This window comes from Pongo pygmaeus, chromosome 15 (assembly GCF_028885625.2).
Source record: "Pongo pygmaeus isolate AG05252 chromosome 15, NHGRI_mPonPyg2-v2.0_pri, whole genome shotgun sequence".
Lineage (NCBI taxonomy): Eukaryota > Metazoa > Chordata > Mammalia > Primates > Hominidae > Pongo > Pongo pygmaeus.
Window position 1 is genome coordinate 105,202,780 of NC_072388.2, and position 24,374 is coordinate 105,227,153.

General features: G+C 42.6%; 3 gene segments (V, D, J or C); all 3 read right to left on the minus strand.

Annotated features, from left to right (window-relative positions):
* LOC129012387 (immunoglobulin heavy constant mu-like) overlaps positions 1 to 24,374 on the minus strand; it is a 227,694-nt gene that overhangs the window by 161,188 nt on the left and 42,132 nt on the right.
* On the minus strand, positions 58 to 694 carry LOC129013252 (immunoglobulin heavy variable 1-2-like). The segment is given in 2 exon segments: positions 58 to 501; positions 587 to 694. Coding segments are annotated over 2 exon segments (447 nt in total).
* Positions 17,582 to 18,566, minus strand: LOC129013253 (immunoglobulin heavy variable 1-3-like). The segment is given in 2 exon segments: positions 17,582 to 18,384; positions 18,470 to 18,566. Coding segments are annotated over 2 exon segments (363 nt in total).

Here is a 24,374-nt window from a genome sequence, read left to right on the forward strand (position 1 = left end):
AAAAAAACCAAAAAACTGAAAAAACAAAGTTCCCATATAATTAGAGTATATACTTCTTTGTTACTTTTTTCAATTTATTAATGACATACTGTAAAAAACATTAAAAATAATAATCCCTTTCATTTCTCAGCCCCAGCATAGCTGCCTCCTCCCTGGGGTTTCTGACACTCTCAGGATGTGGGTTTTCACACTGTGTCTCTCCACAGTAATAGGTGGCTGTGTCCTCAGATCTCAGGCTTCTCAGCTCCATGTAGGCTGTGCTGATGGACGTGTCCCTGGTCATGGCGACTCTGCCCTGAAACTTCTGTGCGTAGTTTGTGTTACCACTGTTAGGGTTGATCCGTCCAATCCACTCAAGCCCCTGTCCAGGGGCCTGTCGCACCCAGTGCATATAGTAGCTGGTGAAGGTGTAACCAGAAGCCTTGCAGGAGATCTTCACTGAGGTCCCAGGTTTCTTCACCTCAGCCCCAGACTGCACCAGCTGGACCTGGGAGTGGGCACCTGTGGAGAGGGCACAGGAGTGGATGAGATCTCCCTGGACTGGACTCAATCTCTTTCTCATCACTGGGACTAGGGAGACTCTTACCTGTAGCTGCTGCCACCAAGAAGAGGATCCTCCAGGTCCAGTCCATGGTGAGGAGCTGAGCTCTCAGGGGATTCTCTAGAGGACGGATGTGGTTGTTGGGTGATGCTCTCAGGGCAAGGACAGATCTGTATTTACTTCAGTAAATCTCAGGTTATTTGCATATTCATGAGGGATACTATTTAATAGCTCTAGATTTGATCCAAGATGAGAAAGAGAACACACATTATTTATAGGCCATGCAACAGTGGGACGCTGAAGTCCCTGTCCTAATCCTTGTTTAATGATGTGTGTCCCCTTGTATGCCCAGAACTCTGCTAAAATAGATTGTCTCTGCTGAAAAGAAGTTCCCACAGAACATGGTCCTCCAAGTGAACCCATACTTAAATGGCACTTTGACACCTTCATACTTTTCTGGGCTTTGTTTTCTGCATGTCTTACCACTGTCTCTGCTAAGATTGGCAAGCACTGAATTAATAAAACCATCCCTTTTCTCCATCTCCTAACTATTAAGATATCTGAAAATCCTAGAAATTTCTCCTTTTAAATGTGATTCTCATTGACTTGTTAGGTTAGATAAATCCTACAAATAGAACTGTATACTTAAAGACACATCAATAGTCTTTACTAAATTCTTATTTAACTTATTAAAGCATGTTTGTTCAAGAAAAGGAAGACATCAACCCCTGGGAGGAACCTCTCCCCAGCCTCCTGTGCACCTGCTCCAGGGCTGCAGCCTGTGCTGGGCGAGTCCTGAGCGCTCCCTGCCACCCAGACCTTGCACTGCAGGGAGCTTCCTGTTGGGTTTCACAGAGCATTTTTCTCTCAGCCTCTGTAGCTCACTAGGAAGTGACTGTGCCCTGGCTCAGAATGCTCCTTCAGTGACAACATGAGCTGATGACACCACCTCTTGAAATAGTGAATGGGCCTTTGGAAACCCAATGTCCTCTTCAGGGTGGCTCCAAGAGAAGAATCACTAAAATCACCAGGGAGTCCCTTTCCTGGAGGTCTAGATGCACTGGATCAGTGGAAACAAAGGGAGGCTAAAACTCTGTGGGGGTTGGAGGTGGCTCTTTTCTCGTTTCGGCTCTTGCAGATGAATACTGCATCTGAGAATACCTGAAGCTGCAGATGGATGTGGATTAAAGCTCACTCCACGTCCACTGTTCCAATAACTCCTACTCAAACACACAGAAACACAAACACAAACATACACACACTGTGGCTGATTTTCATAGTTATGGGCCCCTAATTTTTCCTTCTTCGTAGTATCTTACTCAGGGAAGTGCCGCCGACCCTGACCCTAGGCCTCAGTATGTGACTTTCTTTCTCAAACAGATCTAAAGCAATCACACTGCCCTCTTTAATCCACATTAATGATGCTGTTGAGGAGGTAATGTGTGGGGCAGGCGAGCACGGTATGTTCTTACAGTTGACTCTCCCTGGGTTGGTTGCCCTCTTCTCCTGAGCAGTGACCTTTATGAGGAGTCTCCAGTGATACATCTGATTTTCTCTTTCCTCCCTTCCGCAGATGCTGCACCCAGGGCTACCGCCTTGAGTCTGACTCCTCTTGGCTAATTTTATCATTTGCATGACAGAGGAAGGCTGAGGAGGAGGGGTCTGTAATATGGAAGTATTTCCTTCCCCCACATAAACTAAGATTTTGGAGAACACCTTCCCTTGGATGAGCTTTCTAGAAAAGTCTTTTTGTGCATCTTTTCTCAGTGATTACTCCTCCCCAGTTTGTGGCTGTAGGGAATCTATTTTAATTGCTTCCACAAGAACCTGAAGGCCCTGGAGGGCAAGTCCACACAAGTGTGGGGTCTACAGCCACTAGGAGCGCTCACCCTCCCCGTAGTCCACACTTGCCCTCCAGACATTCAGCGTAATCACCAGGTAAATTTTCTCACCAACGTGTTTCCAGGAGCTTCTCTTCCAAGTCAGCAAGTCTCTGCTGTGATTGTGGATGTGCCTGTCTCTACAGCTTTTGGAGAGAGTAGTTTTTTCAGCAATTTCAGTTCTTAGATGGATTAAAAAATATTTGATATTTAGATGGTTTGGAGAGAGATACATATATCTATATATATATAAAAATTTTTTTTTTGAGATGGAGCCTCACTCTGTCGCCCAGGCTGGACTGAAGTGGTGCGATCTCAGCTCACTTCAATTTCCACCTCCTGGGTTCAAGCAATTCTCCTGCCTCAGCCTTTCAAGTAGCTGGGATTACAGGCTAGTGCCACCACGCCTGGCTAATTTTTGTATATATTTTTTAGTAGAGACGGGGTTTCACCATGTTCACCAGGCTGGGGTCAAATTCCTGACCTCAAGTGATTCCTCTGCCTTGGCTTTCCAAAGTGTTGGATTACAGGTGTGAGCCTCTGTGCCCCTCTGGTTCAGATGTTTTTTGATGTAGAAGTGGAGCTAATGACTTTTAAGATCGTCACATATGTGAGCAAAACCCTGAAGTCCCCTAAGAGGTCATGTGTGTTCTGGTACTGGAAGCAGAACCCTAATCTCCCTACATAAAAGTGGCATCTGGACAGACACAACTGAACATGTGGGGACAAAGGGAATGGCACAGCAGGACACTTATGAGGAGGTTTCAACAGTTTCCTTTTTATTCAGAGGAAGCTGCAGCAGGTGAGAGCTGGTTATGCCTCAGGTGATGTCGTTTTCTGGAAGGCTGTTCTTGCTCTTGTGCTGGATCAAGTGGATGCACCTGGGCCCTCACACCTGGAACAGGAACTCTCATTCCTTAATACAAGGTGCTCGGTGAGAAAGTTGTTTCCAGTTGAAGTGCAGAGAAAGGGGAGAGAAGGAGTTGTTTTTGGTGTCCCAGGATGTGTGTCAACTCTAGGATAAGGTCACCTTTGAAGGGCAGTGGTCTACCTGAGGGGGTTACATTAGTTCTGCCTTCAGCCACCTGTGGCTGTGGTCAAGAGTGTGACTCATCCCCTTCCGCTCCTCCTACCTGCCTTTCATTAAATGTGCAATGAATGAGTGATCCCTCACCAGAGAGTGTCATGGTCTAAACATCATGATCTCACACAATAACATCCCCACGCCCAATCTCATATACATTATAGACCCCACTCAATCAGCAATTGGCAAATAATTTGCTCTTGTAGATTTGGTGAATACATTTGCTCAGCGTTCATTTCAACAGCCTCTCAGCCACATTTAGCAAAGTGATTGACAAAAATGAACATGTCTCTATCAGCAAATAGAAAATATAAAATCACCGAGTTGGTTGAAACATACACTATTAACTTGAAACAAATATAATAAGAAATTAGGCATATCACAATGGCACACAGTTTTACCCTAAAAATATCCCCTGAGCTTTGCCAAGTCAGTCTCTTGTCTTTCCCCAAAAGCCCTGCCTATCACAAACCTGTTTTTTAATCCTTTTAATTTTACTGTATCTAGCAGGTCTCATGAATGGAATTGTACAATACTTAGTCTATTTTGTCCATCTTCCTTCACTTAGAAAAAATGTTAAAATGTTGTTTTCTGAATTAATAACCCATAAGTTTTTATGACTGAATAGTATTCCACTGTGTGAGTATACAAATATTTGAGAATCAATTCTGTTGAAATACATCATGTTTACTTTTGTATTTGGTAATTATGAGTATCAGTTATGACAATCGATACTGAACAATTTTCTATATTCTTATTTTCAGATAACATTTTTTCTTGGTGAGGTGTTTGTTCAGATTTTCACTCATTTTAGAATTCTATTTATATTATGCTTTCTGTTGAGTTTTACAAGTTCTTTTTATAGCCTAGAGACAAGACCTTACAAATAGTAAAAAGAAATAGTTTCTGATTTTGAATAGATTCAATATACATACATAATTTTTAATTGTTATAAGCACATAATAGTTATATATGTTTCCATTTATTGGGTATATGTGATGTTTTGGTACAAGCATACAATGTGTAATGAACAAAGTAAAAAAAACTACAATAAATCTATAAAACATTGATGAAAGAAATTAAAGAGGACACAAGATGGAACAATATTCCATGTTTATGAATTCAAAGAGTCAATATTGTTAAAATGTCCATAATACTTAAAGCAATCTACAGACTCAATACAATCCCTATGAAAACAACAATGATATTCTTCACAGAGATTTAAAAAAAATCCTAAAATACATGTAGAAAAGCAAAAGATGCAGAATAGCCCAAGCCATTCTGAGCAAAGAGAACATAACTAGAGAAATCACATTACCTGACTTCAAAATTTATATTTTTATTATTGTTAATTTATTTGATCTAAAAGTTATGTTTCAAACAATGAGAATAATATGTTAAATGAGTCTGATGTATGTATACTTGAAATTACTGGCATCAGTTTTATGAATGATGGAGGTAATTGAGAATGTTCTGTGTAAGGCACCTGCACTAGATTTGATGTGGAATAATGTCGTTTTGAAGATGGAGACAGATTAGTTACACACGCATATCGTAGGCCATGGTGCAAAGCAAGCTCACCATGCAAAAGTGACCAAAACAAGGCCACCTGGGTTGTACACCTCAGCAGCCATGTTACCCACTGGGACAAAGCTCTGAAGGACGTCCTGCCTCCAGGGGAGAGAAGAACAAAGCCCAGCATGTCCCTGGCTGTTTTTCCCTAACTCAAGATGTTATATCCTCCAGGAGAAACAGGAACAAACCTGAGCTGTTCCAGACAGACAGGATGTCCTTGGCTCTGTGCACGTTCAGGAACAAGATCAACTCGTTCTGAGTCTCCATTTAGTGATTTAGTTTTGGGGAAATAAGAATGCAGATCTGAAATTATGGAGCTTTCAGAAGTTTTTCATGTGTCTCAATGCAATTTCTTCATGTGTTATTTTGGCTTATGGTGTTGATAGGCCCACAAAAACTAGATTTAATTCAATAATTCAAGTGAATGTAGCAAAATTGAAAGAGCTGAGGGGTTTTCTAGCAGGATTTAGAAAGTTTAAAATACTTCATCTTAGAAAATGTATTTGCTGGACATTGATGGGACTGGAGTAGAGACGGATGTGGGGGAGTCCAAGGATTGTGCTTTCACACACACCACAATGACTTCTGCTGTCCCTTCCTTCCCTCCCTCCCTCCCTTCCTTCTTTTTCTTTCTTTCTTTCTTCTTTCTTTCTTTCTTTCTTTCTTTCTTTCTTTCTTTCTTCTTTCCTTCTTTCTTTCTTTCTTTCCTTTCTTTCTTCTTTTTCTTTCTTTCTTTCTCTTTCTTCCTTCCTTTCTTTCTTTCTTTCTTTCTTTCTTTCTTTCTCTCTTTCTTTCTTTTCTTCTTTTCTTTCTGCTGAGTGAGCACAGAAGTACGCACAGATATAAAACTCACTGAGTCACCGTTAGCTGTTCTTCCTTGTGCCTCCCACCCAGGTCAGGAGGAATTGCAGGTCCTACGGAACTCTAGTTCTAAGAGAGTGAGGATCTTTATAAGGCTGATTATTCCAGAATTTTCTATAATGATACAGCTGTTGTTTCTTTTAGCCAGTTTTTATTGATTCTATTCTTTTCTATTGAGTCGTAAAACTTATTTCTATATTCTGTTGCAAGTTTAAGATATATATATATAATATTCTTGAAATCTGAAAGGTTCTGTTCATTTTCTTAATGTAATTATTTAAATATGAAACTTATTTTATTATAAATTACAAATAATTTTTGCATATATTTATGAGATATGTTGTTTAGTTATGATACATGTATACATTATGAAATGGGTAACTGAAGCTGCTTATATTCATCACCTCACAAATTTATCATTTCTTAGTGGGGATATTTTAATGTTTTTTTTTAAGTAATTTTGAAATATATACTACCTTATCAGCTGTAGTTGACATGCTGTGCATTAGAAAAGCATAAATTATACCTCCTGTCTAACTGGAACGTTGTACGCTTTAACCCACATCTCCCTTTCCCAGTCCACACCTCCAGCCCCTGATAACCAACATTCTACTCTATCTCTGCAAGTCTACTGCTTAATATACTACAGTGAAATCATGAATTACTCTTCCTCTGTTCCTGGCTTGTTTCACTTAGCATAAGATCCTCTAGATTCATGCATGCTGTCACAGAGGTGGGATTTCCTTCTTATTTAAGGATGAACATTACTCTGTTGTGTCTGTATGCATTTTCTTTATTCATTCATCCATTCATGGGAATTTAGGATGTTTCCATATCTTTACTATTTTAAATAACGCTGCAATGAACATGAACATGGAGTGCAGATATCTCTTTGACATGTGGATTTCATTTCCTTTGGATACATAGCCAGTAGTGAGACTGCTGGATTCTACAGTAGATTTTGTTTCTTTATTTTTTGAGGAACATTTACAGTATTCTCCATAAATAGCTGTATTCATCTACATTTTCACTCTCCATATTCTGAGTTCTGTTTCTGTCATTTCAGCCATCTCAGCCCCATTCAGAACCCCTGTTGAAGAGGTGCTGCAGTTGTTTGGAGGAAAGAGGGCGTCCTTTTTGTTTTTAGGACTTTTGCACTGGTTCTTTCTCACCTTTGTGGACTTATCCACCTTCAATCTTTGAGGTTGCTGACCTTTGGATACATTTTTGTTTTCTTTTATCCTATTGGTTGACCTTGAGGGTTTGATTGTGGTATAAGGTGGATTCAGCCAACTGGCTTCATTTCTGGAAAAATTTAAGTGGCCAGTGCTCCCAACACCTAGACTGTGTGCTCTAATTCTGGGGGAACTTATACTAGTCCCTGACTTGGTTCTCCAGCTCCTTAAGGTTAGGAATCCACTGTCCTGGGGGGACTGGAAGTGTGGCAGCTGCGGCAGAGTGCTAGTGGGTGTCTGGGTGCCTGCCTCCCTGCAGGTGCTTGCCACAGTGGCAGAGGCATTGCGTCTGTGGGTGTGTGGGGCCCTGCTGGTGACTGTGTTCAAGGTCACACTGGAGGAGGTGTTGGCTCAGGGTTGAGACACTTGTGGGCACAGGTCCAGGTGCCGTATTCATGCCCTGCAAGCAGGAGTGATTTCTGAATGTGTGAGATGATCTGCTATTCTCTGTGCAGAATTAGTGCAAGTGCGGGACGCTGACAGGAGCGGGCCTGGCTTTTTCCCCACCAAAGCTCCCTCTGCCATGGTGGTTGGGGTCGGGGGGAGGGGACTGCACTCCACGCAATGGTGGGACAAGAAAAGCAAAACCCACCTATACAGACATGTGCCTGCAAAGTGATGTGGGGAGTTACGTGGGCCTGGGGGAACCTACAGTATTTGGAGGAAGTGTGTAAGCTGGTGTGTGCACATGAGGGCTACCCGATTGGAGCTCTCCACCATCAGGCATGGTCTGCCAGGGCAGAAATTTTGGTGCAGGATCCCAGGGCTCCCGAGACTGCCCTGCAAGCAGGTGTGGCCAGGCTAGGGCCCCAGGAGAGGCCAGTAGATGGAGGGGCACTCAGGTCCCTACATTATTTGAGAACGTGGCCCTGTTTTATGTGAATGAGTGATGACTTGATTGTAATGCAGCATTTTATTCCAGTACACAAACATATCTCAAATTGTTTAACATTCACCTGTAATGGATATTCGATGTGTTCTCTCAGTTTCTGGCTTTTATACAGAAAGCAGCTATTCAGTGTGGGAATGTGAAAAAAATGAGAAAACTGTGATTTTATTCTGACCTCATTAACAACAAAGCTGAACAGCTACAAATAAAAGAGAGAAAAAACATTCAACATATCTGAGTTGATTTCACCGAGCAAACAAGAAAACTGAAATCTGACAAGATAGGAGCCTACAAAGAGAACCAGGACCTACCTGCCAGTGTATGTAGAGCAGGTGCCACTGGATGGCATTTGAGATAGAAACAGACTAACCTAGAAATACTTAATGACTTTTTTTTTAGTATGCATGTACTAATGGTGTTAGATTGGCCTAGTGCTTGCAAGCTTTTCCTAGAGAACTTGAAAAATCCACGGACAACTTCTTCATCTGGTGTCTTGTGGTGTTGACTGGGGAAAAGAACAGCAGCTCCTGTGGAATGCCTGGATACACCTCCGCTACCTCCAGGGGAAATCCACCAAAGCCTGTGTGGTACGAGCTGTAGTGAAGTCAACAGAAACAAAAGGAAACAGAGGACACCAAGGAAACTTGATCCAGAAACACCTCCCATCTCTTTCCTCAGGAAAGAAATCCTTACTCTTTAGGGTAAGGATAGTGGGTAAAAAGCTGAGGACACTGGTGAAAAACAATTGTGTCTGAAAAAAGACATTCCAGCCCTGGGGAAAAAGTTAAGGACAGGACAATGTGGAAGGCCACTCCCCAGAACTATGCTTACTACTCCTGCATAAGAAGGAGACTCAGTCAGAAGGTTGGAGGACGTCCAGTTTTGTCCAAGCTCCTTCACCACACAGTCATCAATTTAAACTGTCAGTAGGGTGCACTTTCCACAGCTGAAATAGACAGACTCCCTGGGGAAAACTAAATATAAAGACCCAGGATCAAACAGGGACACAAAAGCAAGTATCATGGGAGGAACTTGAAATCTCTGTGGACAGCAGAAGCTGACTTCAACTCTGATAATTGTGGCATCCATAAATTGCAAATATAGCCCTGAATAGATACACACAAATGTCTATAATGAAGGCCCAGCAGAATGGAATGTGTGACCATCTTCAGGAAAAAAATAATGAATACATGAGTACAAGAAAATAAGCTACAAATAAAAGTCAAACTGGAATTCTATATATATTAAAATTTTCATTTAAAGCGAAAGTCAAATGAATACCCTGTAAGACAAATTGATTCTGAGAAAATTTATTGCCAGTGCATTCATCCTTCAGTAGGTGCTTTGGCAAATTTTCCGCCAGGGTGAGTAGCCATATGATACACATCCGAAACATGAACCTATCCAAATAAAAAAGGTGGTCAAGAATGAAAAAATGAAGTTGAAATGTAGTTTTTATATTTTTAATTGTTCTAATATATGTCTATGTAAAGTAATGATAAAAATGCACATATTATATTTTATAGCACATATAAGTGCAAACTGAGAATAAACTAAGACAACAGATGAGAAAGAGCGTTTAGAAGAATACAGTTATAATAGCTCTACAACCAATGAAGAGGTTTTACATCATTTGAATTAGAATCTGATTATATACAACTCTTACTGTATATCTTACGGCCAATACAATATTCATAAAAGATGAACTAAACAATAAGTTAATAGAGAAATAAACGTGATCATAAAATGCTAAATTAAAACAGAAATTAACAGAAAAATAGTAATACCAGTTTTAAAATAGAATTTATTATAGTTGATTTAAAAAGCAAAACCCAACTATTAGCTCTGTACAGAAATTTGCTCTACATAGAAAAGTTAAATACAGGAAAACATGGACCATGAAAATATGAACCAAAAGAAAGCGTGCTTAGCTATGTTAAATTCTGACAAGGTAGACATAAGACTTTCAGGAATCAAGGGGCATAATTAGATAGAGTAAAGGGATCAGTTTTCTAAAAGACATCACCAAAGAATTAACCAATGGATCTGGGATAGAAAATAGGCTAACATCTATAACAGATAGAGAATTCGACACTTACTGTGATTGACAAAACAAACGTGATAAAATAGGTAAATATATAAGTGACCAGAATCAACTTATTTGACTAGTTTCATTTATAGAATATTCAATGGGAAGACAGCAGGAACCCAAACTGTGATTAACCAGAAGATATTAGAGGAACATGGTGATTGAATTTGATGTGGTTACCTGGGTTGAACAAAGAAACAAACAAAAAGCAATAGGAAACTGAGACCTTATCTCAAAAAGAAAAGAAAAAGGAAAAAAGGAAACTGTTAAAAATTGGCAAAATCCAAATAAATCCCAGAGCTTACTAAACAGAAATTTATCAATGTAAATATATTAGTCCCTTGTCCCATGTTTTTTATAACATATTAACTTTAGTGAAAACTTGGAGATGGATGTGAACACACTGTATTTTCCTTACAATTGTTCTGATAATCTATAATTATTCCAAATAAAAAGTGTGTAAAATATAAAGTAACAATCATAAAAATAATAGTTCAAAGACCTTATAAAATAAGCTTCTGAAAATAATATTGTTACTAACATTATTAAGGATAATTATTTTAGAGGATAATCCTGAAATGATCATCAAAGTAGTGGACAGATGTTTATTTATTTCAGAAAAAGATGTGAGGCATCTCATATTAAACGCTAGTGATGGAAGTGTTTATACAGTTATTTTATCATCTATAATATGATGGATGAAAAGCATTATCATAAGCATTTGATGGATGAAAAGCATTACTATCATAAGCATTTATTTAGCCAATATCATGAATGTATTATAATTTCCTCAATTGTGCACCACTTTTGTGTTAATACCATGTGAACATTTTCTACTGCATGTGTCATATCTAAAAATTTGAACTAGTTTGTTATTAACGTGACTCTTGTAAATGCTGTAGGCATTGCTAATGTTCTCTGTAATTTCTCTACTGGTGTTTTTTTCCTAATATTTTAACATGATAAATTTGGATTAATATAACTACATAATTTAATAATATATTTTAAACTTCATAGTTGTACACACACAGACACACACACACACATACACAACAGCCCAGCAATGACATATATACCTGTCCATGCAAAAATGAATGTATATTAAACACCAAAACAACACACCCATTTTTTCTATATTATTTTAATTATTTAATTGAATGTAACTTGTATTTGCAGTTTCATTTCTGAATGAATGTAAATGCCATTCTTGCCAAATATATTACTTAAGTGTACAATGGTATTTACTTTTTTTTTTTTTTTTGAGACAGAGTTTTGTTCTTGTCGCCCAGGCTGGAGTGCAATGGCGTGTTCTCGGCTCACCGCAACCTCCACCTCCCAGGTTCAAGCGATTCTCCTGCCTCAGCTTCCCCACCACGCCCAGCTAATTTTGTATTTTTAGTAGAGAGGGGGTTTCTCCATGTTGGTCAGGCTGGTCTCGAATTCCCAACCTCAGGTGATCCACCCACCTCACCCTCCCAAAGTGCTGAGATTACAGGCGTGAGCCACTGAGCCCAGTCAGTATTTACTTTTTAAATATCAGTCAGTTATTAATAAATTGAATAACTAGTAAGACAAACATCACTTAAATTTTTATTAAATCATTGATTAAAGTAACATTGTATTTTTTTAAACTAGGCAGGATAGAACTTTTCTATTTGAAAAATTTTTTAAAAAACTTTTTGGCGTTAATTTTCAATACAAACTCTAGTCGTTATTTGCCAATATGCCTTTATAATAAAGAACATCCAGCAATAGGAAACTGAAAGCAGCCCATGCTTTGCAGGATTCAATCACAATGGCAGCTTGCTGGAGGGTGGTCTGAAAGTGCACAAACACGTTAGGGATTTGGACTTCATGAAAGCACTAGTGAGCCCCTGGGCTGAGCACACAGAGGGTAGCATGAGTTGCAGAGCCCAGTCTGTGGTACTTAGGGAAAAAGAGGAATGGGTGGGGGTTATGTCTGCAGGACCCTAGAAAAGTGTGATGAGGGCAGAGAGTCTGCAGGTAGAGCATATTCTAAGGAGAACTGTTACTCTCCTAAACTTGGTTGGCTTCAGTGATCATGAAAAGAAGTGAACGGATTTACCAGACGTGGAGGACAGGAAGTAAAAGGACTTCCTGTTTCCTGCATGGAGACTGAGGAAGATAAAATATTTTGACAGAAAAAGAGAAGATGGAGAAAGTTTGAGAAGCAGAACACCAGGGGCCAAAGTGGAAGACAGGAGCCCTTAAAGCGGTGTTTCATCTGCACAAACAGCCGATGAAAGGAAAAGAAACTGGACCCCATGCATATGCTGAGTTGTTAGAAAAGCATTTACAAGTGTGTCTGACAGCACAGAAAACAAAAAAATTGTGCATAGAGCCAGACTTTGGATTGAATATACACAATTAAAAAAAATTATACTGGGATATATCATTGCTAGTATAACTCTGAAAATAGGCAGAAGTAAAAGTTGAATTGAACCCCTGTTCTAAGTTAATGTTTTATAGGTGAAAGAAACCATGAGTTACAAGGAAGACATGGTAAGAGATCCTGGGGAAGACTTTTGCTTGACCAGGTCAGGAATCACCAAGGTGGAAAAGGAAACCTCACCCTCCCCAGGTACCTGATATGGAGCTGCCTCCAAAGAGCCTCTTGGAGGTCCTGAGTGCCCCCTGGTGTCCTGAGTCATCCTTGCTGTCCTGAACACCCGCTGGTGGTTCTGAGTGCCCTCTGGTAGATCTGAGCGACCCCTGGAGGTTCTGAGTGGCCCCTGGTGGATCTGAATGCCCCCTGGTGGTTCTGAGCATCCTCTCGTGTCCTGAATCCCCTTGGTGTTCTGAGCGCCCCCTGATGTCCTGAGCACCCCCTGGTGGTTCCTGAGCGTCCCCTGGTGTCCTGAGTGCCCCCTGGTGGTTCTGAGCACCCCCAGGTTTTCTGAGTGACCTCTGGTGTCCTGAGCGCCCCCTGGTGGTTCCTCAGTGCCTACTAGTGTCCTGAGTGTCCCCTTGTGGTTCCTGAGCGCTCCCTGGTGGTTCTGAGCACCCCTTGGTGTCCTCAGTGCCCCCTGGTAGTTCCTGAACCTCCCCTGGTTTCCTGGGCACCCTCTGGATTCCTGAGCGACCCCTGGTGTCCTGGGTGACCCCTGGTGGTTCCTGAGCGCCCCCTAGTGTCCTGAGCATCGCCGGTGGTTCTGAGATCCTACTAGTGTCCTGAGTGTCCCCTGGTGGTTCCTGAGCCCCCCTAGTGTCCTAAGCATCCCCTGGTGTCCTGAGTGCCCCCTGGTGGTTCTGAGCATGCCCCGGTGGTTCTGACTACCCGCTGGTGTTGTGAGCGCCCCCTGGTGGTTCCTGAGCATCCCCTGGTTTTCTGAGTGTCCTCTGGTGGTTCTGAGCACCCGCTGGTTTCCTGAGCATCCCCTGGTGTCCTGAGCACTCCCTGCTGGTTCTGAGAATCCCCTGGTGTCCTGAGCACCCCCTGGCAGTTCTGAGTTCCCCTTGGTGTCTTGGTCACATCCTGTGGTTCTCAGCACCCCCTTGCCACAGTCTCATGAGCGCCCCCTGGTGCTTCTGAGCACCCTCTGGTATTCTGAGCACCCCCTGCTGCTTCTAAGTGCCCCCGGTAGTTCTGAGTGCCCCCTGGTGTCCTGAGCACCTCCTGGTGTTTCCTGAGCACCCCCTGGTGATTCCTGAGCATCCTCTGGTTTCCTGAGCATCTCCTGGTGGTTCTGAGCGCCCCCTGGTGTCCTGAGCTACCCCTGGTGGTTCTGCCTGCCCCCTGGTGTCCTCAACACCCTTTAGTAGTTCTGAGCAGCTCCTAGTTTCCTTAGGGCCCCCTGGTGGTTCTGAGTGCCTCCTGGTATCCTGAGCACCCCCTGGTGGTTCTGAGCGCCCCCTAGTGTCCTGAGCGCCCCCTGGCGGTTCCGAGTGCCCCCTGGTGTCCTGAGCCACCCCTGGTGGTTCTGAGTGCTCCCTTGTGTCCTGAGCGCCCCCAGGGTCCTGAGCGCCCCCTAGTGATTCATAGCACCTCCTAGTGTTCTGAGCGCCCCTTGGTGTCCTGAGCACCTTCTGGTGATTCTGAGCACCCTCTGGTGTCCTGAGCGCCCCCTTGTGGTCCTGAGCGCCCCCTGGTGTCCTCAGCACCAGCTAGTGGTTCCGAGCGCCCCCTGGTGGTTCATAGCACCCACAATTGTCCTGAGTGCCCCCTGGTGGTTCTGAGTGCCCCTTGGTGTCCTGAGCCCCTTGGTGTCCTGAGCCCCTCCTGGTTGTTCTGTGCACCCTCCCTGATGGTTCTGAGTGCCCCCTGGTGGTTCTGAGCAGCATCTACCACATAGTCCCCTCCTGTCTCCCTGCAGTGAGCTTTGTGTCTGGGCTCACACAGGGTTTCCCTCACTGTGTCACTCAGTAATACATGGCCTTGTCCTTGGCTTTCAGATTGGTCATTGTAAGGCAGACTGCACTTGAAAGGGTGTTGCTTGAGATTGTTAATTTATTTGTACTCATGGAGAGTAACCCTGAGAATTCATACTTGATCACTCACTGTTGGCACCCACACCTATCCCTGTTGTGAAGCATGCTGGACCAAGCTCATGCGGTAGCCAGTAAAGGTGAAACCAGAGGCTTTGCGGGAGAGTCTCAACCGCTAGGCTGTAAAATTTTTCTCCCTCTGACTCCATCAGTAAACTTCACACAGGACTTCTGTGAATACAGAAAACAGACTGAGAACAGCCCCATGAGGAGCAGCCACAGCTGGACCTGATTTACAAAGGACACTAATATTGACGGGGATGAGAAGGGAATCCAGATCAGTGTGGACCCCACGGTGTGGACACTGAGGAAGGGCACAGACATGGGGTGTCTCCTCGCCAGGGCCTGAGGGAACAGGGGATGAGCTGCCTTTCATGAGAAGGGGAGGGGACACATTTCCATGTCTTTCTTTTTGTGGTTATGGGTGCACCGCTCAGCATTGCTCATCCATCCTCTGTGTCTACATTTCAGGGAAGTCAAGGTCAAAGGATTTCTGGGTCTGGATGCACAGAGTTAATCTGCCCATTACTCTTTTTTATTCTCTAATGTGGACACTGTTCGGATATCTTCATAATAGCAAACATTACCAACAAATATGTCCAGTAAGAACGTAAAAATACATTTCCAGAGAAAATGGACACCTGTCTCTAATTGGTACATTTAGAGCTGCAAACTACTGTTCTTGACAATAAGGCAAAGTTAGGTTACAATGAAAAAAATACAGATCTACGCCTTGTCAGGGAGGGGGTTTATAATTATCATTATCTTGAGATCATTTTGCAACAGAACAATTCAACATTGGATATATGTGTTTGTGTAAGGAAACAGTCATTGTGGACATATGTGTACTTATCTGAATTGAGTTCACATGGGGACGTGTTTGCTTGTCTGAGACAAGAGTCCACATGAGGAAATGTCTGTTTTCTGAGGAAAGAGTAAATGTAAGGACCTATGTGGTAGTCTGAGGAAATAGTCCATGTGGGGACATGTATGTTCATCTGAGGGAAGAATCCACATGAGTAAAGTTGCATTTGTCTGACAGAAGAGTCCACATGTTGACAGGTGTGTGTACCCATCTGAGAGTAAATGCCCATTCAGGGACAGGGTATGCCTGAACTGAGCTGAAGTTTGGGGAAATATTTCTCAACCAAGGAAAGAAAATAATCCTGTGGGTTATTTGCTTGTCAAGAAGAAAAAACCTGGGTCATGTAGAAAATTGACTTAAAAAAAACAATTTAAAAAATTAAAGGTCTTCAGTGAATGGCAACATCTTATATGCAAATCAGGAAAATTACCTCATTCTTTGTTGCATACATGTCATGAAATCTCCACCCTCACAAAATAAGTAATGAGATAATTTTATACAATCTGCATTTGATCCTTGGGTTAATGAACTCCTAAATATTTTTTTTAATTGTATATATTTAGGTTTATATTTTCCATCACAAAATTATGTGCTTAGACAAATTAATTGTGTCATATCTCGACCATTGCATATCACTAAAAATAATTTTAATCTTCTTAAACAGTGTCTTTTTAACTTATTTTATACCCAGTCTCTAAACTCCTGGAATATCCCCTATATGTTTACTTGACTACAGTTTTGGCTTTTATAGAATTTCAAATAAATCAAATTATACAGTGTCATTGAAATGACTTCACTGAAAAAAGTGGGAAATGAAGTTGCTGACCTAAGGAACTTTGAAAATGAGGAAACTCTATAAGTTTAAAATGTAAAGAAACTGAACATAAGCACTCTATTCTAGTAGATAAACATGTTTCCAACAAGGGTACAGCTTTACATTTCTGATACTGCTATGCATGTGTCCTGAAATTGTGCAGCTAAGTAATAAAATGGCATATGGTTGGATGGGGTTCCTCACTTTGCAGTGGATGGTTATAGACAGTCAAGGAAGGAAGGCTAGAAAGGTCCATGTGGTAGCATAATTGGGTGGAGAGACCAGTGTATGCTCATTTTTAATGTAATCAACTTACAGAAGGTTAGATACATAGTTTACTAGGCCAGTCGGTTGAGAGGTCCTACAAGTACTTATACCACATTAACAATGCACATACCCAGTATTACATTTTTTAAATATTATCCTTTAACATCAGAAACAAGCACTCTTTAGAAAAATGGCTGATTCTATGTACGAAAAAGATAATATAGAAAATGAGTTTAGAATTTATTATAATAGCAGGAAACAGGGAAGTGTTCAAAAACAAAAGCATGAGGTGAGCTGTAAGGATGCAGGATCCAAACTAAATGAGCTCCCAGCACATAATAAAGCTGTGGTGGTTTGAAAAATAAAATGAATAATGTAGCATGGATCTTCTTCAGAGTATGAAATAGACACCCGTAAACCAATACACATATTAATAAGTGATCAAATAAAGAAATAATAGGAAGAGGAACACATCTTTTTACAGAAGTATTCTAAATATGTTAGGTTGATAGTCCTCCAATCAAGTAGGTGAAGCTTAAACACTCATGAGTTGATTGTAGCCTGAGATTAGAGACATGGAAAAAGTAATCAATATTAGTGTATTTTGTAATGAGATTTCAGATATAATACCAAAGACATGATCTGTGGATGAATAAAATTTTACATTTTTAAAATCTAAATTTGTATAAACACACACACACACACTTTTCTGCAATACATACTGATAAGGGAGTAAAAGACAGCCACAGACTTGGAGAAAATACTTCCAAGTCACATATTTATTAAATGAATTCTTTTAATTTGTTAAATGACTTTTATAATCAATATGCAAGTAAACTTACAACTAATCAAAAGAAAACAATGCAGTTAAAAATGAACCAAATATGAGAACAGGCATCTCAGCAAAAATTATTTGAAAATTTTTAAACGTGAATTTTTATTAGGGAAATGTGCATTTAACTAAAAATTAGATCCCATTACTCACCTATTAGAATGGTTAAAACACACAATTCTTATAATGATAAATGGAAATATGAATGTGGAAAACCAACAACTATCATGCATTGATGGTGGGAATTCAAAATGCTACATGCACAAAATGAGTTTTTTTGGCATTTTAAAAAATAGAGATAAAAGTAGAGATAAAATGTGATTTGTGTGTGTGTTCCAAAATATTTACAACACTGATTCAGAAATTGATGTTTACACAGATACCTACAGAGGAAGTTCTGTATCAGTTTTATTAATTCAACCCCTGAAATTTGCTTGCAGAATAAATATTGTATGAAAAATCTCTCAAATAATTAAAATTTCTCAAATACATGTTTATATTGTTCCTTTTCCTTAATGACTTATATCATTTCCTGAGAAAGTCTTCAATCTAATAATCTTTGTCATTTCCTCCATGCCGGCACAGCTGCTTCCTCCCTGGGGTTTCTGACACTCTCAGGATGTGGGTTTTCACACTGTGTCTCTCACACAGTAATACACAGCCGTGTCCTCAGATCTCAGGCTGCTCAGCTCCATGTAGGCTGTGCTCGCGGACGTGTCTCTGGTAATGGTGACTCTGCCCTGGAACTTCTGTGAATATTTTGTGTTACCATTGCCAGCGCTGATCCATCCCATCCACTCAAGCCTTTGTCCAGGGGCCTGGAGCATCCAGTGCATAAAGTAGTCGGTGAAGGTATATCCAGAAGCCTTGCAGGAGACCTTCACTGAGGCCCCAGGCTTCTTCACCTCAGCCCCAGACTGCACGAGCTGGACCTGGGAGTGGGCACCTGTGGAGAAGACACAGGAGTGGATGGAAGCCCCCTTGACTGGCCTCAATCACTTCCTCCTCGCTGGGATTTGGCAGCCCCTTACCTGTGGCTGCTGCCACCAAAAAGAGGATCATCCAGGTCCAGTCCATGGTGAGGAGCAGTGCTCTGGGGGCTTCTGAGGAGGGATGTGGTTGTTGGGTGATGCTCTCAGGGCACAAAGGTATCTATAGTCATCTCTGTTATTTGCATATTCATGAGCGATGCTATTTCATACCTAACACAGCATGAGAAAGAGTGGAGAGATGACACATGGATTACCCAACAGGAGGATGCTAAGGGTTCAAGCTATAATCCCCTTAGAGGCCATGTGTGCTCCGCCACATCCCTAAGCTGTATGTTGACAGAGCTTCTCCCACTGGAGAACAATTTTCCCTAGAACAGGACTTCACTGGGAACCCACACTTGAATAGCTCAGAGGTAATTTAAAGCATTTCTAGGCTTTAATACATGAATGTATTATTTGGGGGATGAGTGTGTTTCTCCAAAAATTGCACTTATTTATATAAAATAAAAACTTAATTGACCTCCAGATGCTTACTATTAAGATATGTAGCAGGGTTAGAAATCTCCAGTGTAAATTGATAAATTCTTGCAATTGAATAGGATATTTATGGACTCTTCAGCAGTCTTTGTCGAATACTTATTTTAGATTTTTTTAGAAGACTGACACAGATCTTGAGAGGAATCCCTCCCCAGCCTCCTGTGCACCTGCTCTAGGGCTGGAGCCTGTGCTAGGCGGGCCTTGAGCGCCCCCTGCAGCCCAGCCCTTGCATTGCAGAGAGGCTCCTGTCTGGGCTCCCAGAGCATTTTCCTCCCAGTATGAAGTGACTGTGTCCTGGCTCAGAATGCTCCTTTAGTGACACGTGACACCATGTGCTGCTGACGCCATCGCTTGCAATAGTAAATTGGTCGTAGGAAAGCCAGTGAACTCTGCAGAAACACCCCAAGCAAGGATTCTATGAAACCACCAGGGAGCCCCTTCTCTGGAGCTCTGGAAGCACTGGATCAGTCCACACTCACAGTGAGTCCAGGAGCTCCCAGGGCCTTTGGGAGAACACCTAATCTCTTGTCGGTTCCTTTGCATGAACATCTCATCAGATAATTTCTAAACCTACAAAATCATGGGTCTCAGAGCCCACTGCAAAACTCTTAACACACACACACACACACACACACACACACACACACACACGGTGGTTAGAGTCCCCACAGTAATGGACACACACACACACACACACACACTGTGTCTAGTGTCCTCACAGTTAATGAGAGGGAACTGTGCCTTACTCCCTGTGTCTAGTGCATTGGTTGTGCACCGATAGTGCCTCTAGGCCTGGGGATACGCCCTTGTCAAGCAGAACAACAGCAAACACTTTACTGGAGATGGGGCCCTGCACACACTGTGGCTTCCCTGTTCTCCCAGAACCTGGGATCCTGCAGATACCCCTAAGAAGAGTCCAGGCTCCCCCTGGGAGGGTCAGCCACAGCCCAGCCCCACCAAGTTGGTGCAGCCTGCACTGAGCCGCTGACCTGTGGAGAGGGTCACACCAGACCCACAGCCTAGCCAGCCACACTCCCAGAGGCACATCAAGGAAGGGGGCAGAACCCTGGGGACTCTTGATGGGCATCTTTTCAGGAGCAGACACAGCAACTGTTCCAGGAACAGGGGACCTGGGAAGGTCAGTAGCTGGTCAGGGTTTCTGAGGACCAGCGTCAGTGATGGGACCTGTCTGTCCCTTCTCATATGGGGTATCTCTCCTGGGGATCCTGTCCCTGTCTTATTTGTGCAAGTGCACTCTGTAGAACTTGTCTTTATAAATCTCAAATCTCAGGAACAGGAGAGCTGTGGAGCTGTGCTTCAAAAGCCCCCATAGAGAAGAAACATTCCCATCCTGCTGTGATTGAAACAGCTCCATCCTGGGCATGGGGAGGGCTCATGTGTTCCACCTGGGATGAGCAGCAGCAGCCACACGTGAGCTGAGGAGGACTCAAGGCTGCTTCCCAGCACTTCCCCACAGAGTGAAATTTGTGTGTTTGCCCCAAATCCAGGCTGGTCCTGTGACTTGCTTCTTTCAAACTTGTTGGCCTGTAAAGTGCAGGCACCAGCTGTCACTGTCACCACTATTGTGACACTGTACACACCACCAGGGCAGGATCCCAGGGATGGGGCTGAGGACAGGCACTAGCTAAGTGGACTCATTGAAAATGTGGGGATCTGCTGGGGTTCACACTCCTGGAAGGACAGATCTTGGAGGGTTTGGAGGAGGAAGCAGCCACTGTCAGTGACTCAGGAGCTGCTGCTCTGCAGGTCACCTCGTTGGCAAGTAACAGTGGGCAGGTGAGTGTGGTTCATCCCCTACAGGGACACCAGGCTTCCAAATGCCCCTCCTCACCAGGAAGGAGAGTGGCTTTGTTCATCCTGGTTTCCCCAGCCGTCTGGTCATCCTCTCTTCCTGACCTCCTGCCCGTGGCCCTCAGGCCTGTGACACATGGACAAAGGCACTTTCTACTCCAGCCGTTGATTACCCAGGTCAGCTCCCTCTAGAAAAGCCATGATGTCTGGTTTTTTGTTCTTGCGATAGTTTACTGAGAATAATGATTTCCAATTTCATCCATGTCCCTATAAAATTCCTGGTTCCATGTCCCTGGCTGAACCAGAATGGACACACATGGATATACCAAAGTGTCAAAGTGGAGGAGAGGAATCTTGGCAAATATCACACAGGAAAGAGAAAGGAATTAGTTTGTGTACAATGAGAGGGTGCGGGGCATATCTGGAGGCTGCAGGAGCCAGAAGCTTCGTATTTTTTTAGTGACCTCGGTTTTGTCTCCCCTGTTATTGTGAGGCTTCCCTGAGTTCTCCTCCTCAGATAGACTCTGTGCCTTTTCACACAATTATCTATAGGAGATCTTTACACCAAACAAGAAGCCTCAAACCTGGTTTATATTCTGATCTAAATTTTCAAAAGATAAACTCAAGACAGATTCAAAGAAGTGATTATAAAATATCAGTATGTAGCACTTGGCTGAGAAAACCTTAAACTCATTTTTATGAACCATATGCATAACAAAACTTTGTCCAATTCCTCCACTTTATCAGAGACTACCTGCAGGATGAATTTCAATGCCACCTAATTTAGAGTAGGAGCAAAACTTAAAATCCTCTATAGGTCTGAGTGCCACTAATAACCAAAAAAAAAAAATTTCGACCATTATGAAGTTTTAAGAGATGCCACAATGACAGCCTGGGTTGATAGGTGATGGCATTTTCCCTGAGCATATTCTGTGAAGAGTGATTGTGGTAGCTTTTTCTTCTAATGAGGAGAAAGCAACAGAGAAAGTAAAGAAAAATAATAATAACAATCACGAAACAGAAAAACGTGGTCTAAATTATTTAACAAAAAAAGCACTAGAAACTGACACAAATTAAAAGGAGATATATTGATTATCTAGCAGAAAATTTTAAAGTAAACCTTATAAATATGTTCACTGAGCTAGGAGAAGAATGCACGAACAACATGAAAATATTAACAGGGACAAAAAAGGGAGAGAGATGAGATACAATGATTTGTGGCTTAACAGTAGGGATACATTGGCCAGGCGAAGTGGCTCACGCTTGTAATCTCAGAACTTTGGGAGGCCAAAGTGGGTGGATCACCTAGGTCACGAGTTCAAGACCAGCCAGGGCAACATGGTGAAACCCCATCTCTACTAAAAAATAGAAAAAAAGAATTAGCTGGGCGTGGTGGTACGTGCCTGTAATCCCAGCTACTCGGAAGGCTGAGGCAGGAGAATCACTTGAGCCTCGGAGGTGGAGCTTGCAGTGAGCCAAGACTGTGCCACTGCACTCCGGCCTGGGTGGCGAGTGAGACTCCATCTAAAAAAAAAAAAAAAAACAGTAGGGATACATCTGAGCAATGTGTCCTTAGGCAATTTGTCATTGTGCAAGGATCATAGAGTGTGTTTACACAAACCTACATGAAATACCCTACTACACCCAAGCTTTGTGGGATAGCATAATGCTCCTAGGTGACAAATCTGTATGTCATGTAAGTGTACTAAATACTGTGGGCAGCTGAATCACCATAGTAGATGTTTATACAGATGAACATATCTAAGCATGGAAAAAATGCAGTGAAAATACAGTATTACAATCTAATGAGACCTTTGTCGTGTATGTGGCCTGTTGTTCACCGAAATATCATGATGTGCACGATTCTATTCAAGTTGCTGAAAATAAAAACAAAGCCAAAAAACTTCCAAATAAATATGTTACATGGATTAAAGCTTTTCTTCAGTAATGCAGGATGTTTGAGAAGTTTCCCAAAAAAGTAAAAAGTGAACAAGTTCATCACCAGTAGACCGGCCTTACAGGAATGCCAAGTGTCTCTGGCAGTTTTCCAGAACAAGGAAGTAGCTACACCAGCTCCACTCTGTTATCTGCCAATTGATAGATTTGCATAGTTTTTTATTTTAATTTCTCTTCTGTTTTTTCCCTCCATAAACTCCTTCTCCCTTCCTTTCATAATTCTGTCTATTAATGCAGCTCATATTTAGCTGAAAATGCTGGGGTCATTGAAATAAATTTCTATTTTTCCTCCACCAAATCTAATAAGCTGTCTCCAGGGGTGTCCATCTCCGTTTTCTTTTCTGCCATTCCCATGGGATAATTTCCTTGTTCCTATGTGAGTCCAGCCCTCATCACCATGGGCCATCCGACCTTCACGCACCCAGGAACAGCTTCAGGAAATGTACCCTGCCATCAGCCTCCACCTGCACAGTGATCATTCCTTCAGCTTTCACTCATGCTGGAGGGCTTTCCACCCAAAAGGGCCTTTCACACTCCCAGCACAGTTCTGGGACCCTGTATACCTCCCAGATACAGGTACATATCCTTCCCCTTTGTTGTTAATTTTGTTTAATTTATTTAAAATTCACTGGGAAATCACTGATGATGGGAGTGACCAGCCTATCCATTCCATTTTCTGTCCACCGTCTGACGGAGCCACCTGTGAGGTTGACCACCCTAGTGTGCTGTGCTCATGGGGCCATCTGGACATACACAAACACCAGGTGTGTGAGTTATTAGAGGAGGCCCGGGGTCAGCAGTTGTCCATGCCCCACAGGACACAGGTCTGTCCTGCAGTAAAGCCTGCATGACCTGGAATCATATGTGTGCATGACCCGTGGTCTCAGCACATCAGCTGAGGTCAGCTTCAGGGAATTCCTGTGTAACCTGCCCTGGGTGCCCACAGAGGACAGATGCATGACAAGGATGTGAGGGAATGATGTGGGTTAGAGGAACTGAAGCTCAATCTTCACTGAGGCTCTACTCGGCACTTGGACCTCATGGAAGACTACGAAGAAGAGAACAAGAGTCCAGCCCCAAATAGCTCCTGGTTTAGGGTCAGCTTTAGTGGGATTTTAGAGAGTAGAAGACACAGGGATGATGCTGGAGTGGTTTTCTGTGGGATACTTGGGGGCAGCAGAAGGTGGGCAGGGATCAGGACTCCATCTGGCTGGTTCTCATTATCTACATGGATTCTCATAGTGGAAAGTGAGAGACGTGACCTAGAACACACCCCCAGGGCTGATCTCAGAGACGCCTGCTAAGTGAATGACTCAGCAGAAATGTGGTGGGGTTTTCATCTTGGATCTATTTTTCTTTATAAAAATAATCTGAGAGATGTGTCCAGCCTCGGTGGGCTGCTTCTCCCTCCAGGAGACGGAGCTAACACAATTGTATCTGTGAATCTGCTTGGCTTTCCATCAGAAGATACCACAGACTAGGTTGTTTCAAATAACAAATGTTAATTTTCTTATTGTTCTGGAGTCTCGACGTCCATGATCTGGGTGCAGAAAGGGTTAGTTTTTTGAGAGGCCTCTTCCAGGCTTCCAAAGGGCCACCTTCTCGTGCAGTGCGTCCCCACATGGCCTCTCCTCTATGT